At 31.5% G+C, this 17,725-nt stretch overlaps 1 protein-coding gene across 6 annotated transcripts in view; it reads left to right on the top strand.

Moving 5' to 3' along the window:
- The window catches only part of LOC115208767 (far upstream element-binding protein 1), a 70,366-nt gene extending 67,582 nt beyond the window's left edge, over window positions 1-2,784 (top strand). For all 6 annotated transcript variants that reach the window (XM_036500619.1, XM_029777087.2, XM_029777088.2 and 3 more), the window contains 2 exons: window positions 88-297; window positions 1,976-2,784. In XM_036500619.1, coding sequence (XP_036356512.1) covers window positions 88-254 — 167 coding nt within the window. In that variant the 3' untranslated portion in view covers window positions 255-297; window positions 1,976-2,784. The remainder of the gene's footprint in view (window positions 1-87; window positions 298-1,975) is intronic.
- The last annotated feature ends 14,941 nt before the right edge of the window (window positions 2,785-17,725 follow it).

Here is a 17,725-nt window from a genome sequence, read left to right as displayed (position 1 = left end):
ATAGTATTAATTTCTTATTGAAATGATCATAGTGGATTTAGAATTTTTCTGCACTGTTTTTTGAATTGAGTGGCTTTTTTTCCTTAGCTATCAACCCCCAAACTGGCCAACCTGATTACAGTGCTGCTTGGGCAGAATACTATCGTCAACAAGGGATGCACTATCATGCAAATATGATATTACAACAAGCAGCACAACAACAGGGTCAAGTGGGAAGCCAAGGTCAGGCCAATCAACAACCTCAACCCCAGTGATGATGTTCTGATTCATTTCATTTTAACCTATGGCAGCAACTAGGTAAATGTCAACTGTTTTTCTTTCATCTTTCCATTCTCTTTCTATGTCTCCCTTTTCCTAGCTTCCAGATCCAATGGAGAAGAATGCACCATCCCAATTAGTTCCTAAAATTATTTTTTTTATATATTGTACAATTTTACCTTGTATATATATATATATATATATATATATATAATTGATTAACATTTGTATTTTTCATAGTTTCAATAAGAGGCATCTTTTCAATTAATTTTGAGACTAACCAAGAATTTGGAAGAGTTTAGTGTGTAATATTCTGTTGAATATTGCTACAGACTTTATTAATTACACATATAGTATTGTATAATAGAGTAACATTAATGAATTTTGCTTAATTGGTAATTGCATTTTTCTTGGAGAATGAGCTGAACACCTGACCTCTCTGCATAGAGCTGGCATCAGAATACTTATATTTTGATAATTACATCAGTAATTTGTAGAATATGAAACCCTTTAATGTTAGAATACATTTTATACTGCTCTACTCATTGTGGATAAAAAACAAATAAAAGTAGCTGTGGTTCATTACTCATAGTTTTAACATTTTTGTATTATTAAACCTGTTGGATTGTATCCATTCCATGTCATTTTCATTTAAAAATTTATAGTAGTTAACATAGTGTAAGTTAATGCCATATTCAATTTTAATCCTAAATTGTAAGAAAAACTTTTTTGTGCGTAATATTGCTCAACAAATATTGTGTTAAGATATCTGTAATTCTCACTCCATAACTTATTGAATAGCCTTTTTTTGCCTAACATATTGCAACTTAAAAGATATTGCTTAGGATTTATGAAGACATATCATTTGATTTATAAAACCAAAAATTTAAAGTATTTAATTTACTAAGAGCTACATTAATATTAAAGAAATTTAGCACATTTTTGTAAGGGTGTCTAGTTTCCTTTTATTTTCTTGGTACAAATAACAAATGTGTAATCATATGTGCCAAAAATCTTTTAAGTAAATGTGAACTAATCAAAGTTTATGTACTTGTCAAGTTAGCATTGCAACCTACACACATTTTAGTGTTTCTGTATATAACTTGGTTTTGATTGAAAAAATACACCACTGAGAAAAATTTCATTATAATTGGTGATCTTCCTGTTGACTGTCTTGAACTTGTAATTTTCAGTCTGTACTGTAATACTTGTTTGTTTCTGGTATATTGAGGGGTGAAGGGGTATGGTTGTATGTACAGTTTATTACTCTTAAACTAAACTAAGTAATTACATGGATGGTGCATTCTGATTCATCACCGATTCCAAGGAATCGTAAGTATTAATGGTGAGTATTTTACATAATTACTTCAATTAAACATTTATTTCACTTATGTGGTACCTGGATATATATGCTCTTGAATCACTCAACTTCCATTTTGATGGATTTTTCATATTTTGTTAAAGTAATGACTTATATCCAAAATTAAAGGTGGGTGGGAATATTTGTTTTTAAAGTTACCTTCTGACTTTTGGATTCCAGGTTACTTATCTGCTGTGCATCAAATGGCTATGAATATCAGACGTTTCTTTACTATATGTCCACTCGCCATTTTACATTTACATTTTTAATTTACAACAATCTTTCTAAGTTTTCTTAAATGACTAGAACCGTATTTGAACCATGCAAAAATAGTTTGCTTTTGTTTATTTCACACAGGATCCCTGAAGGAAAAAATGTATCGACTCTCCTGGATTTCTTGATGAAGCAGCCTAAAGTTGTATTGCTACTTCCACGATTCTATGACATGCTTTAGTGGTCCTATGTTGAATAACAGGGTGTGTTTGCATGTATGTATGTGTGTGTGTACATGTATGCACTCATGTACATACTTTTGATTGGTGTATTGTATGAGTTTTATATATACATATATAAAACTGTGTGTATGTGCATGTATTATCGTTATAGGTTTCAAATTGGACTGGATTTCCTATAGATTTGTTTGAACATTCCATGTGCTGAGGTGCAATTTCATTTCACTTTAGATACTCAAACAGTTTGGGAGGGAATTGCAGCACATTCTAAACTATGTTCACAATTGGAGCATACTTATAATAGAGTACCATCATTTTGCAGCTTCCGTGAGTGTTGTCCAACTTCAGTCATGCTGTTTCATGAAAGTGGAATCTTCCTAATCATTATATGTTCTTGCTCTCCTGCCCTTCCACATCTGTTAGCAGAGAGGCATCAGTATAACATTGTAACTTGTGGATCTAGTAATTTAAGAGCCATGAGTATTTTTAACATAGTTTGTTAGTGTCATTAATCAGTGACCATTGTGAATAAGTTTCATTTTTGTACATGTAAAATATTCATCAGAGATCTTGAATTTTTTCATACAACATGGCCTTGTGTGATTAGCAACATATACAGTGCTGCTTTTCAGCCAATGTTGAAAGGATAGCAGCTGATTGAAGGTAAGATCATTGGGGAAATATGATTTGCAATAAAGTTTCTTCATGTATTGACTTGTGTTTGTGTTAAGTTCCTGTTAACCTGCCCTCATGTCAGGTAAGTTATTTTCAGGTAGCACATTTTACAGAATATTGTTTAGATGTTTGAATCTTAATGAACCATCGTATTTATGTCAAGCTCTTCATGAAGTACAGTCTTTGTATCATAGAACATGTAATTTCTTAGCACATGTTTTAATTGAAATCAAATGCATCTTGATAGTTTATATATTTTTCTAATTCCAAGTTGGGGTTTCTACAACATCATTGTTAGTGATGTGAAATATGTGCGTGTGTGTATGTAAGAGAAAGCTTGTAGATATGATAGTGAGGTCTAACCCCTTTACGTCAACTTCATTCAGAACTAATTGCCATTCTCATAATATCACAATTCATTTATTACCAGGGATATAGCGAACAGTTGTTTTTCACTTAAAGGGTGTGTGTGAATCATGTGACTTGCATTTTTTCTCTTTATTTATTCATTTATTTTGAAGGTGGCTGTCTGCTACAAAATTTTTATTCTTTTCTCCTTTAACGAATATAAGTTCTGGATGTTTCTGTTTCTATTATTAGTTAGTTACGTAAACCTTTTCATTATGTTTTTGAGATATTTCATTTTTGAAAGTGCTGTTTTAATTCCATGTATATTGTGCATATTAATGTAAAGTACCATTTGTCATAACAGTTTTTTTTTTATATTGTACCATATGCTTTTAAGTTTTCTATCTACCTATCTCTACATATATATTGCATATATATATATATATATATATAATATATATATATAATGTATATATATAGCTTGACGTTTTTATTTTCATACCTGTTTTAATCTCTTTTTATGCTACATTTAACTGTATTTCATACTGTTGTCATAATTCAGTTACATAAATGGCAGTGTGACAGAAACCATATATAATTGATGGTTATGCTTGTCAAACTTTTATCACTTAAATGAGTTACAGAAATGCTTTAACTTTTAGATTTGTCATCTCTTTGGTGTCAGTTACTTTAAGCTTTGCCTCATTTTCCTTTTATTTGTATCGTCAGATATCTTCAGTTGCAACATTAATCCATTTGACTCAACTCTAATGTTGTAACAGTTATTAGTTTTCCAGTATAATTTCTACAAATTGTTAATCATCGTTGTCTGTGGGGTGAGTATATTACACAGAAAGTTATAGTATTCAAAAGTATCACACTAAACCTTTTAATATTTTGGTTAGAACTTTATATTTTAAAAGAAAAAACAACCTTTGTACTATTGAAAAGTATTCTTTGCCAAAAATCTTATTTCAATGTTTTCATATGCCATTTTAATTACATGTATATTGAAATATTGACAATTTAGTCTTTTCTTTGTATGCGCTAAAAGTACTTCCTCAAAATTTATTACAAGTTACTTTTTTGGTATGATATGAAGTTAAGCATAAAATTATTTGAGTTATCAAAAACAGTTAATTGCTTGTTTGTTGATCAATTTTGAACGTATTTTCTATTCACTTACTTCTCAATTTCTATTAATCAAGATATTAAGGCTCTACACAATTTGATGACTGAGCTCGTATGTGCAATAATACTACACTAAATCAGACAGTATTAAAAAGTTTCTTTCAGCAAGTGTGTTTAAGGATTGTGCTTTCTCTCTCTCTCTCTTCCCATTTATCTACATATGATTCTAAAATATATCTTCTTCACACTCGTTGACAGCTAAATTTTTATGAATAGGATGACAGTATCTTGAAATTCTACTAGAACTTAGTGTAAGAGTTTTTGTAGCTTAACGCTTGCTGTATTTTTTGTTATCCTGCTGTTTGTAGACCATTGAAAGTTCTTTAATGTTGATTAATCTCTCCCAATATAGTTTAGTAAAATATATTTTGTCAGTTTTAGTGTGGATATGCAAATAGGAAAAACTTATACCTGCCTCACATGTTTCATAAATGAAAACAGTTATCACTTAGGTGACTATTGTTAAGAAGGAAGATAAATTATGCATTTGTATGTGCTTAAATTGTAATATAGTTATGGGATACTAAAAGCTAATTAGCAAAATAGCTGTACATGGCATCAAGAATTTGAAAAAAGGTTTATTAGGGCAGTGGATTTGCTAAATAGTTACAGTGTTGGACAAAATATCTAGTATTTCTTTCAACTCCTTAAATTCTGAGCTCAAATACTGCCAGCTAACTTTTGCCTTTTAACGTTTGGGGATTCATAAAGTACCAGTGAACTGGACTGTGAGATGAATATAGTCACCTCCCTCTCCTCCTCAATGCAGGCCTAATGCCTATGCTAGCAATAATTATTGATATGGATAGTACTGCGTATATACATTAGGTTACATTAGCCTGATTTTGAGATCTGGTTTGATGGCTCCTTTATTTAGTCAGGTGTGGTGCAGTTAGGGGTAGCTTTGTGTTCTTGGTAAATATTACAGGTTTGTTTAATTGCATGTATATACAGTATTGTGTGATAAAGCAATTACCGACTGCATAATTAATTACTTTTTTCTTGCAAAAAAAAAGTGACAAACTAAGCATCTGACATATTTAAGTTTACAGTAACTGTTTAACTATATGAATCACTAAAAGAACTGTTTTGAATGTATATCTATTTTATATATTTAAGTATGTGCAATATATATTTATTTCCTGGTCTCTATTAACTGTTTAATTTTTATTTTTTGTTTATTTTATTTTGTGTGTATGAACATAACGTGTGTGTTTGTGTGTATGAACATATATGTTTTATAAAATTATTGGTTTTGTTTTTTTATAAAAAAAACTTAGTCAAGCAAAAAAATGTATTTGATTTGAAGATCTGATAAGTTCTGTTTTTGTTAGGATCTGATAAATTTTAAAATCAATTGAGTCTTTGTGAATTGGAACAGTATTCCATAATTCATGAATAATTATCAGCAAAACCAAAATGTGTTATATGCTGTATATTCTTTCTCTTGCATGTCAAAATGTCTTACATTGTTCATTTATTGACTTCATTTTGACCCAAATTACTTTTAGAAAAAGAAAAAAAATCAATGCGGTGCACATTGACTTGGCTTTTGAGTCTATATGAAATTAGATGTGGTTATTATTAGGTGAGCATTTTTTAGATTGGAACTTGAATTATTACTACCTACTGAAATATTACTGCTCTTGAGTTATTCCGATCTTATTTGTTCTATCATGATTATGCTAATCCAAAAATTAAAAAAGTATTGGAATAGAAGTGGAAGGAATTGTTTTCTGCCCACTTTTTTTTTCTTTTTTTTTCTTACCCCCTCATTTAAACAGTTTAAAATATATGCAACTGCTATTAGCTTAGCTCTTCCTTTACAACTTTCCACTTTTTATTTCATGCTAATTTTCAATTATTTGGATGTTTTAATATTGATCACTTTCTCTTTAGACTTGCATTATTATATTTATTTTTACTTGAATATACAATGTTTGATATTGGTTGCTGAACTATTTGACTTATTTATTCATTCATCTGCAGAGTTTAAGTGATTAGGATGTTTGTATTGCTACTGTCTGGTTTGTTTTTGATGTTATTTCTTATTTCACTAGAAAATGTCTGATTTTTATACCCCTGTCAATCATGGTTTGAGATTACAATATATCTATCATTCTTACAGCTATGTTGTTTTTGTTTTGTTAGGTGATTATTTTAGTAAAACGTTTTGAAAATTGAATAATATAAATGTTGCACATGTGACATGTATTCCTCTCAATTGTTTAGTGGTTAATGTAAAAAGCCATTGTAATAATTGTTTTTAATGGTCCCACTCCTACTAAACAGTAGAAGATGCCTTGGTCCCTTTTGCTGGTGTATCTAGAGCACATCAACCAGTGGGTTTGGGCTGCTGTTCACTATCTAGTGGAGCCATGCTTAGCTTGGATTAAAAGAACCCATTGGAACCTTGATGCTATAACCACAACCACAAATATCTTGGTATGTTTCTAAGGTTTCTCTAACTTTGATATATTTTATTGTCTACATATATTTATTTGCTATATAGATTGTTTAACATTAAAATATTTTTTAAATATATAGGTGATTGCTTAAAAAATGTTAAGGATAAATTGTAATTCTGTAGTACGCATTTCATGTGTGGTTTGAATAATATAAATGTAATTTACTTGAATGTCTAGTTACTATCAATTAGATGGATTATTGCAGATATTTGATATGCATTTAAAAAATTTTTTAATATTAAATTATTTTATTATATGCTGTTTTTGTCAACTGTATATTGCTCTAGTTAATCAAAATATCCTTTCTCCAATTTATCTGTAGTAACAGTAATATATTTTTTTCCCAAAACATGAGTATGATTTCATCTCCCTAGTTTTAGCATTTGAGGTTATGTTGTAGGCTCTGTTTGATATACATGGTGCAAATATCTAGAATAAAACTGGATATTCTTTATACTTTAAATATTTTTGACAATTAAGCTAGTATTTACTGTTTTTGTTTTTGTTTTGTTTTTTTTTTTAAATTGTTTATACCAATTATTTTGCATGATGCAGGGTTGCAATCTTATCACTCCTCTCATGTGCTGTTTTGGCTTTAATTGCATTTGTGTAAGCCATATCATTGGATATTTACAACAAACACTAGTGTATCTCATGCTCAAGTAATTGGTGGGCATTATACACCATATTATTGTATTCGAATTCAGTATATATTTGTTTAACATGCATGAATTATGTTTCTGGAATTGAGTGCCCTGTTTCAGACAAATGTAAACTATTCCCTGTTTGCAATGACATTAGTGTCTCGCTACATGGTGAGTACCAAGTATTCTAAATATTTTTATAACTTAGATTTTGTGTTCCTTCATGTCGACAATGACAGCCCTTATCTGAATCTGGCTGTGTATACTTAGTTGACATTGAACAGTTTAAATATTGTTTTCAAGAAAATTTCGTAGATTGATTTAAACAAAAATGGAGCTAGCTGTCGCATGACATAAAACTTTTGAGAAATGAGATGGAAAGGGGAATATTAAAAACATGCCTGATAAACTTGTGATGTTTTTGTGTTTAGCAAAGTTATTTATTTGGATTTTTAAAAAAATTAGTTGACCTGTGAAATTTTGCCTAGCTATTATCATGGGACAATGATCTTTCTGTGATAGGAATATTTTTAAAAGTTAAAAATTAGTATATTTAAAAAACCCTTGCTAGAATTTATTAGAATATTGTAAATATTCAAAAGCATTTAATTTAAATCTTTAAACAAAAAAAATCAATGGTGGAAGAGAGAAAATGTTTAAATATTATTTTTAAATGATTTGGAATTACTTAAATCGATTTTAGACAAAATACAATTTCATTAAGTTTGTCTCACTTCAAAGTCCACCCCTGTATAAAGAATGAGTAATTTTCTTTCTCTTCTTTCCACACATTGGTTATTTTGGCATCCACTGATATCAGCTTTAGTTATTCTCAGCATGACTATTTTTGTATCAAACTCAGAAATAAAAGCCTGAATTCCTTATTCAGAGTTTTACTTACATTCATTTATGTGGATTCTCTTTAGTTGACCATGTGACAGTTGTTAATACCCACTTTAAAAAGATAAGGCTGTATTTCCTTAAGTTCGTTCACTTCCCATTACTAATCTCAATAAATAAGTATTAAACTTTCCTAAATTAATGGAACCTTGGGTTTAGTTTAATTGTACAACTTTTGTATATAATCAACCTCCATTAAAATCAAATATCCTTATGTTGTTTCTCAGGATATTTTTCATTCTATCATGAACATTATTTGAAACTGGAGGATTATATTTACCTTAAATAGTTTCATGCAAACTTAAGTGTTCCAATAGTTGGGTGATGGGATATAGTGTAGTTTGACTTTTACAGTCACCACCTGTCATTCTCAATCATACAATAATAATATGCACTTGCATTCAAAACCTGTACCTTGATACAACTGTCACATGAAAAACTCTTTATTGCATTTTATTGACTCACATTGGGAATCACCTAATTTATTTCACCAAAATTTTGTTCATATTTGAAGCACATGGAATTTTGATTTTCAACTGAAAATGACTCATTCTACCATTTTATTTATTATTTTCTTTTTATTTATATACATGCATACAAATATTATATATATGTATATATATATACACATACATACACATCCTTACTACTTATATTTTCACTGTAATTTTAAATTATTTGCTATTATTCTGGCTGTGGGTTCAATTTTTTAAATTTTCTTTTAGAATATTATTAGTAGCTTTTCTCTCTTCTCCAGTGTTTATTTGTAGGGTATACATGCCAAATTATAATTTGTAAGATATTAATAGAGATTGGATATTAATGAGTGTTTGTGTGAGTTATCCTTGCATTCGCTTTGATATCTTAAATATTGAGCAAAATATTTAAGTAACGTTTTTCTAATAACATTAGTAACACCTTCCAGTTTTTAAGGACAAAAAGAAAGTTGTATGTTGATAGATCTGAGGGGGATCCCCAAGGGTAACCAAAATAAATAAGTCCTCTCACTGTTTTATTTCACAAAAAAAAAAGTGCCCTCAACTATTGTACAACATTAGTTCAATGTAATTGAAGTTAGCAGAGGCCATCACTAGGCTACTGATAGCTTCAGTTAATTTTACTACGGTAGTTCTATTTCCTCTCTGTCCCTGCTGCAAAGTAATTGAGTTTATTTATCAAAAATTAATTTGTGCAATTAATTTATAACAAATGCCAGTGTATTTTAAGCGCACCATACGACGTCAAATACAAATTTTGAAAACTATCTTACTCTCCCTTTAAGTTTGTAACTTATCTTTATATTAAGGGATACAGTAAACAATATTTTGAAAGATGTATTAGCAAAAAGATATAGCTAAGAATAAAATGAACAAATTAGTTTTCTATATTGAGCTCAAGTTCGGTGTCATTAAATGTGGACTACATTCTAGAAAAGAAATGAGATGTTTAGTTGACGACTGTAGTAAAGGTTGTTTATCAATTAAGTACAGGTTAGCAAAGTGGTCAGCACTTTCACAGTTTCTCTACTGGTGGCAGCAATGTGCTATTTTCTATACTATTTACTGATGTGATAAGTGTGACAACACTTAACCTGCCAAAATTTTACCTACCGAAATGGTAAAATGTGCTACTTACTTGTTTCTTGTATTCTATTTATTACAATTTCAGTCTGGCTAGATTTCAATTTTCAGTTGAAGTCAAAACCAAATATATATGAGAAATATATAATTTTTATACACATTCTCATCCCGTATAAAAGAAATAAAGGAAGAAATGCCCATTTGTAATATCTAAAATCTCCTTGGTACATCATTTTGTTTTCCATAAAACTGCCAAACCATGGCTTTTGGATTTCGATGTTATTGCATGTTAAGATCTGCACTAATCAGCAATTAAATTTTATTAGTACCTGGTTGGTGATCGTAATATACCAACTTATATAGGCATGTCCTGTGAGCAGTATTGTTGGAAAAGAGCTTTTGATATTTATCTGATGTACTCTTGATTTTGTTCTATAATCCAGTAAGTTAGGTATTGGGGAAGGGGTAACTAGTGGTAAAAGAATAATTTGCGTTTGTAATGATTAAGAATTTATTTGAAGTCAAACAATATCTCCGCCAGTGGTTTTATTGTTGTAAATCTTGGTTTTGATTGTATTCAGTATTGTCATTACTCTAATTTTTTTTCTCTTTCTCTATTGTTTCATCAGAATTGGTGGAATTTCTTCTGCGTTTGTCTTTATTTACGTTTTATGAGGGTTTTTATATCATCATCAGCATCATCGTCGTTTAACGTCCGTTCTCCATGCTAGCATGGGTTGGACGGTTCGACCGGGGTTCTGGGAAGCCAGAAGGCTGCACCAGGCTCCAGTCTAATCTGGCAATGTTTCTACAGCTGGATGCCCTTCCTAACGCCAACCAATATATATATATAATTGTGGAATGGGCTGGATGGGTTTTGTATTTCAAAAACACTTCTCATGAGAGCCAGCTCTTGTGTGTTTCTCTGCATATTTGTGCATGCACACATGTGAGATCTAAAAGTTTTTAGATCCCTTGGACCATTTAGGTCAGCAATACCTTCAAGTACATGCTGGCTCTGTGGCAACCTTCCCAGCCCGTTCCTGAATAGAAAGTCTGTATAAATAATGTTCTGACAGTTTTGTATTTATTTTTTAATTTTTAAGCAATTGTGAATGCAGGTACATCCTGCCTGCTATAGATAAAAGTGCCAAAGCTTAACTCGTTTAAGTGATTAACAAAATGTAGAGCATTGTTGTATTTTATTGAATGGATATTTTTTCCGTGTGGGTCAACATGCAACTCACTTCTAAATAGTTGTGGTGAGGTTTTTTAGATTTCTTTTTTTAATGAGGAGAAAACCATTGATTATTTTAGATCATGTTAACTGGGTTATAAGTAATTTATTTGGCAATGTTCTACAGGTCTGCAAATTCTTCCAGAAAGTAACTCTGTATTGATAAATGTTAGGTTGTTGTTTAGTTCCCAATCAGCTCATAGTACAACTTGGATCAATAGTGCTTCAGGTGAAGCTATTCCATCTATTTATGTATCTAGGACTACATTGTGCTCACTTTTTTGTTGGATGATCAAGGTATGATTTGAAGGTGATTTTGTTTGCTATTTGTAGACCTGTGTTTTTGCTGAAATTGCTTTATATGGGGATATTGAGTTTTTAAAGATTGTGAAAATTAAGTGGTTTATCACTGGAATTTTAGGTTTCTTGTTTTTTTTTTTTTTTTTTTTTTTTTTTTTTTGTAGCAATTTAAACTGCTGGAAATATTTTTATCTCTTAGACTGTCACTGTTTATTTTTTTCTCCTTAGAGTGCTGATAGTAAATGTCAAAGCAAGCTGTTCATACTATATTATACACTATATAGGATCCTTTCGCAATTGTACTTCTGTTTCAGGAACTGGTATCTGTTAAACTTATGCTTTACTTACGTTTAGTGTCATGTTCCCCTAAGTTTCAATATAAGGCTACATATTGTTCTAATATTAAATCTTAATGTATATTGGCATAACATACTTTCCCATACTGAAACTAGAGTTTTCTAATAGTCAGTGGCAGACTGCGCAGCGTGAAATACTGTTAATATCTGAGTTTTTAAGTCAATACCTCATTGGGTGTACTACTTACTAGAAATACAACCAAATGTAGTTTAGAAATTTGTTTCTTTCCGAATTTTCCTCTCTTCCCTCACACAACTCAACTAAATTATGTGGTGTTGAGTTAGCTGATTTGCAGCATTTAAGTCTTTACCAATTCTGAATGTTTCATCTGTTGTTGTACCCCTTACATTTATTTGTTAAAGTGTGTGTGTGTGGTGTGTATGTATGTATGTATGTATGTATATATATATACAAGGAATTAAGTAAACCAGTATCTTCCTCTTTGCCCCCAAATTACTTCAGATTGGGTTTTGTTTTGTTTTTTTTTCTGTTTATTTAATCTTGTTATCACTGGGATATGTACCTTGTATTGGTATTACAGCTACAGTGCTTGCATGGACACACTTTCTCTCTTTCACATTGGGTTGTACCGTTTGGGGGCTTTCTCTCTGATTCATTTCTGTTTAATGTATGTTTATAGTAATAAGTCATTATGATAGATGTTAAGGGTGCTATATACTGTAATTTACACCTGAAGGAATTCAAAATAATTTGACTGTCAGGCTTTACAATGTCTGCCTATGCAATGCCATCAGTTTGTTTGTATCCATATTGCTTTCTTTGAATTTTGAGAAGGAAGTGCCATTCCAGTGTCAACTTCTTTTATGCAGAAATTCTTGTAGAACAGTATTTTCTTCGTGTTTTTTGTTAAAAGAATTTTTTTTTAAATTTCAAATGACTTGATTTGATAATGTCAACTCCCCCATAACTGTTCAGAGATGTCAAAATCAATGCTGTCACTTAAATTCAATATACTCTAGGTATTCATATTCTGATCTATTTCATTTGCCACATAGACAGTGGTTCTGTATATAGGAAGTGTGATCGATGGAAAAACTATTTTCTTTGAAGTACTCTCTTCGCCCTTACTATATTTTTTAACAGCTCTCTATATAATTCCAGATGTATAATTTTGAGCTGAGGACAGACATGTCAAACTTCTCCTCATAGAGACATCATCATCATGGGTTAGCAGTCTCAGTAAAAGTAGTGGCTTAGTGGTCAGGGTAGCGTTTCTTTCGGACTCCTTGTAAGATTGTGGTTTCAATTGCTGGTTCAGGTGACACATTTTCTTGAGCAGAACATTTCACGTTGTTCCAGTCCACTCAACTAGCAAAGATGAGTAATCCTGAAACGGATCAGTATCCTGTCCACGTGGGGAATATATATGCGTCATGAAACTAGGGAAACCAGCCCTTATGAGTTGGTATGACCTGAGAAGGTAACTTTACCGTACCTTTTTAGTTTCCATGAAAGATACTTCATATACCCAACACAGGTACACTGTATCACCAAAGATTGGCAATTTGACAATTTACAACTTTTAGATAATAAATGTCATTAAAAAATGTTTGACTCTTTTTACCATTAGATCTGCACTTACCTGCCTAGAAGGTGTTGTTATAGGCTATGCAAAACTTTACTCCATGTTTACTTGTTCTGTCAAAAATGTAACTTTAAGATTATTTATTGTGTAGTTTCTTAATAATACGTTATTAGCATGCTTATAGCTGCTTAAGGTGTAATAGTTGGCCAGACAACCATGCCCCATAATTCCAGATCTGCACCTTGATGCAATGATTAATTTTATGTGGGCTGATCTGGTGTGTTTTATGTCTCCCTACTTTCCAAACATGGTATCTGTTGCTTATCTCCACTTTTTTTTGTGTTATATGTGTTTTTTGAGCTGAGGGTACGAGTACATAATGTCAGGAAGATTAGCTAAAAAGTACCTCAGATTTATCTGCTCATAGGAGCCTCCTATAAAATTTTTATTTTTCAGACCATAGCAGCTATTCTCTGTTGTATCTAAATCATCGTGTATCTTCAGAGCTAGAAATGATTTGATACCTGATAAGTTGCTAATCTTTTACAAAGCTCGAGATATCCATACTTGGAATGTGATATCCATACATGTACTACTTCCAATTCAATAAACTTCTTGATTACTCGTAATACGCAGAGGATTGCAGATTTTACAGATGTTGCCATTTTGCTATTCTTTTATTGCAACGCTTTACTGCTAGCCTTGGTCACCTACTTTGGTACTCAATATTCAGAAATTTTGAAAATTTCCATCAATATATTTGAAATAGATATACACCTAGTATATCTAAAATGGGCAACAAGTAAGCTTGCCATGATATGATTTCCAGAGTCATTGAACTGGTCTGTTGTTAAAGGTGTAAGGATAGCAGCCCTTATGAACAGCTATTATGTCAGATTTTGAAGAACATGACTTTGGTAGGGGGAATTCTATACAATACTAGAAAAGTGCTAGTGTTGAGAAACCTGTTGGATGACTTAATTCAAATTACTGTAGAATTGAGTATTGGCTGTGCCAATGGTACAGCATTTGTCAGTGCCTTATCATTGGCGAAATGGAATTCATTGATTTTCATAAAATTAAATCATAGCAATCTACTACCTATAACATCAATTGTAAGAGTAGTGTTTATTCTGCTCGTTTCAAACATGAAAGTTATGCCAACTGAAACAGCTGCATTAAAACATCTCTAGAAGTAGCTTACATTTTAAGGGTGAAGTCTATTATATATTAAGAAGAGTGAATTTCTTTAACTAGTCTGCTCCGTTAATCATGTCAACCGTATACAAGGGGTGGGGCCTTTGTTTTATGTACTGATGTTTTTTACACAGGTAAAATGAAATGATATCTTTGTTTAGTTTCTAAGGATTGGTTTTGTGTTCTACACTAGGACTATTCTTGATATATTTTTTTTCCTTTTCACAACTTTTCACACAAGGTTTTGTGATTAAAGGCCCTTTTACAAGAAGCTTTTATTGTTTTTTTTTTTCTTGTACAGCAATTGTTATTGATTGATAGATTTATTGGGGTGAATCCAACGAAATATTTATTTGGAAGACATTTAACAAGATGTAGGATTTGTAGCATTCAAAAAAACATCTTAAAATGGCTGTGTCACCATCCTTTGTGAGCCTTGTTTTTTATGGAGCTCAACCAACTTGTTTTTGTCACAACTTCCCATGAGTGAATTGTAAATATAGATGTGCTGCATTGGACTGATAGTTTCATATATAACGTAGATTTTTTTGTTTTTTCTACAATGCCACTTTAGACATAAGTGTTTCGGCTCTGTTTACTTTATTTTTTTCTTTTCTTTCACTTGTTAGTGTTTTCAGTTTGTCACAGCTATTCCCACTGCACTTGTATTGGGCATTCAGGAGTTGGTATACTACAAACAAGGGTACAGGTTTTATCATCAAATAGGCATTTCTTACTAAATCTTATATGATTTAGTGTATGATGCAACATTGAGAATCTGTCCCGTTGCTCCTACATGTAGGATAATAGATTTTGTTCCTCATTTAGTCAGTAAAAACTGCTTAATGATCAAGTAGTACATTGATAAGAAATTTATTCCTTGTTTAATACAATCTAAATTTGAAGCAAGCTGTTTATCATTGATGCACCTTCTATTTATTTTCCAGTGTTTGTTTTGCTCTTGTCATTAGGTAACATGTTTAAGTGTCTGGATAGCAGGGAAATAACCAATTTTTAACCTAAAATTCAGGCGTGAAAGTCCTACATTCTATGTACAGTCAGTTCAGTCAATGCTTGGATTTCATCTAATGATATCTGTGATGCATAAAAGCATCCATTTTACTCTGAAGTAGTTGGCATTAGGTAGGGAATGCAGCCAAACAGATAATAGAGCCTGGTGCAGCCCTCTGTTGTCAAACCCTTCAATTCATACCATCATGAAGGACAGATATTAAATGATGCATGAATGGGATTAGTGTTTTAAAGTTTTCAACAATTCAGTTTTTGTTCAGAATTACAATTTGTTTCACAAATTCTCTCCAATTATGTTAGAGAAATAAACCCAAAAAGTCAGTGGCTGTGCTTTGTTAATTTTGCATTAGTACTGGAAATATATTTTTCCAGTCTGCAACACCACCTCCTCTGAGATACATTCTTAGCTTTTTCTACAATGAAACTTTATCAAGGCAGTGTGGGTCATCTGCTGGATATTATCATTCATCTTCTATCAGAATCTTATGAATCTTGCAGGACCATATTAGTGGTAAAATCTCAATACCTTGTTCCTTTGGTTTTAAATGTGTTCAGCTGCAAAAGAATGGCAGATAAAATACTAAAAACAACACAAAATTCTGGTAGACAAGCATAGGAATCCTTTCTCTGCATCAACAAACTGTCCTTATACTTTTGATTGGCATATCTGTTTCGTTTGGTCTGATTTTTGCATGAGGTTAGCTAATAGGATAACAGGAATGTGGTAAAAGAAGGTTGAGGTTGACTGGAGCATAGTCAGATTAACTGCTTTTATAGATAATAGTATTTAATCCCCTGAAAATACCTATAAGTTAGTGTACTGAAGATTTACAAAGCCTTCAATTTTGAAGCTAAAGAAATATGTTCTAATAAATAATGGAATTTAGAATTTATGATGGGTTAGAGGTGTTTCCTTCTATCATTGAAATGCAACTGATAACCAACATAAGATGGCATTGCTAGACATTGTAAAAAATATAAATATCTAGATTGATAATACCATTTGAATGAAGATGATTGGTTTTCTCTTTGTGCATGTGTCAGTAGGATGGTAATACGGTATTAATGAGAACATTCTGAGATAACGTGAGTGGAATGAGTAACAAGGTGAGGCAAATAAATTCATATCTTCACAGGGAGTCCTTAGATATTCAAATTGTAAAAATTTGAAAAGATGTAATGCAGATTGAAATACAATTAAGTGTATTCTCAATAATGATGTATGTGTGATGTTGTCTCACTTGTAGGATGTTTTATTGACGTTTCAATGTAGAGAAGTGTGATTGATAGTTGGAGAGGAGAGTGATGATGTGTAAAGTTAGGCAGCTTTGTCATGTTCCAGATTCTATAGCTTTAGGGGGTTATAGAGGTACTCAGTAATATCTTGATTGCTGATGAAAGACAACAGGGTTTACTGAATGATTATGGTAGCTGTTTGGTCGGAAAATCAAAATGTGTTGAATAATTGTTTCCATCACTTGAAAGTGGTGCGGTTGGGAAGGTTGCCATATTCAATTGCATATTTCTATATTTCATGGTAAGTATGACAAGGCAATCAGTGTCTTGAGTATTTGACTTTATTCAACAGTTGGTGAGTTGGGTAAAATAGTATCCACTTGTTCAATGTTGGTACACCTCAGCATTACATAACTTGCAATACACAACATGAATATATGGATGTTCTCAGATTTGTTACTCTGAAATTGTGGTCACTTGTAGAAATCTTGCTGATATATGAGCATCTTAAATTTCAAAAGGTGTAATATAAAAAAATATGCAACCCAACAAAGGAGTATTAATGTGTACACATAGGCTTTTGCAGAAGCAGCATTTAAAGGTAATATATCCATTCAAGATGTCGAAAGTTTATATATTGTCTGATAGCTAAGAGGTCAGACATTCAGTTGAAGTGGAAGGCAGTTGTAAACTATTCCCAATTGTTACAAAATTCATGGGTTTTAGTTTCCTTCATTGAATACTGCCTGCAACTTCATATCTACTGAGCGGTTATCTATGCTTTCATCTTGGTCTAAAATAGCTGAACATATTAAACCTATCTTTGACACATTGGATACTGTAATACATGGTGCATTTTTACTTTAGTAAAGATCAAATTGTCATAAATGTGCTAATTAGCTTCCTACAACGAATTGATGCACAGACATATCTCAGAAGGTCTT

This window comes from Octopus sinensis, linkage group LG2 (genome assembly GCF_006345805.1).
Source record: "Octopus sinensis linkage group LG2, ASM634580v1, whole genome shotgun sequence".
NCBI lineage: Eukaryota > Metazoa > Mollusca > Cephalopoda > Octopoda > Octopodidae > Octopus > Octopus sinensis.
This window is presented reverse-complemented; position numbering and strand designations above follow the sequence as displayed.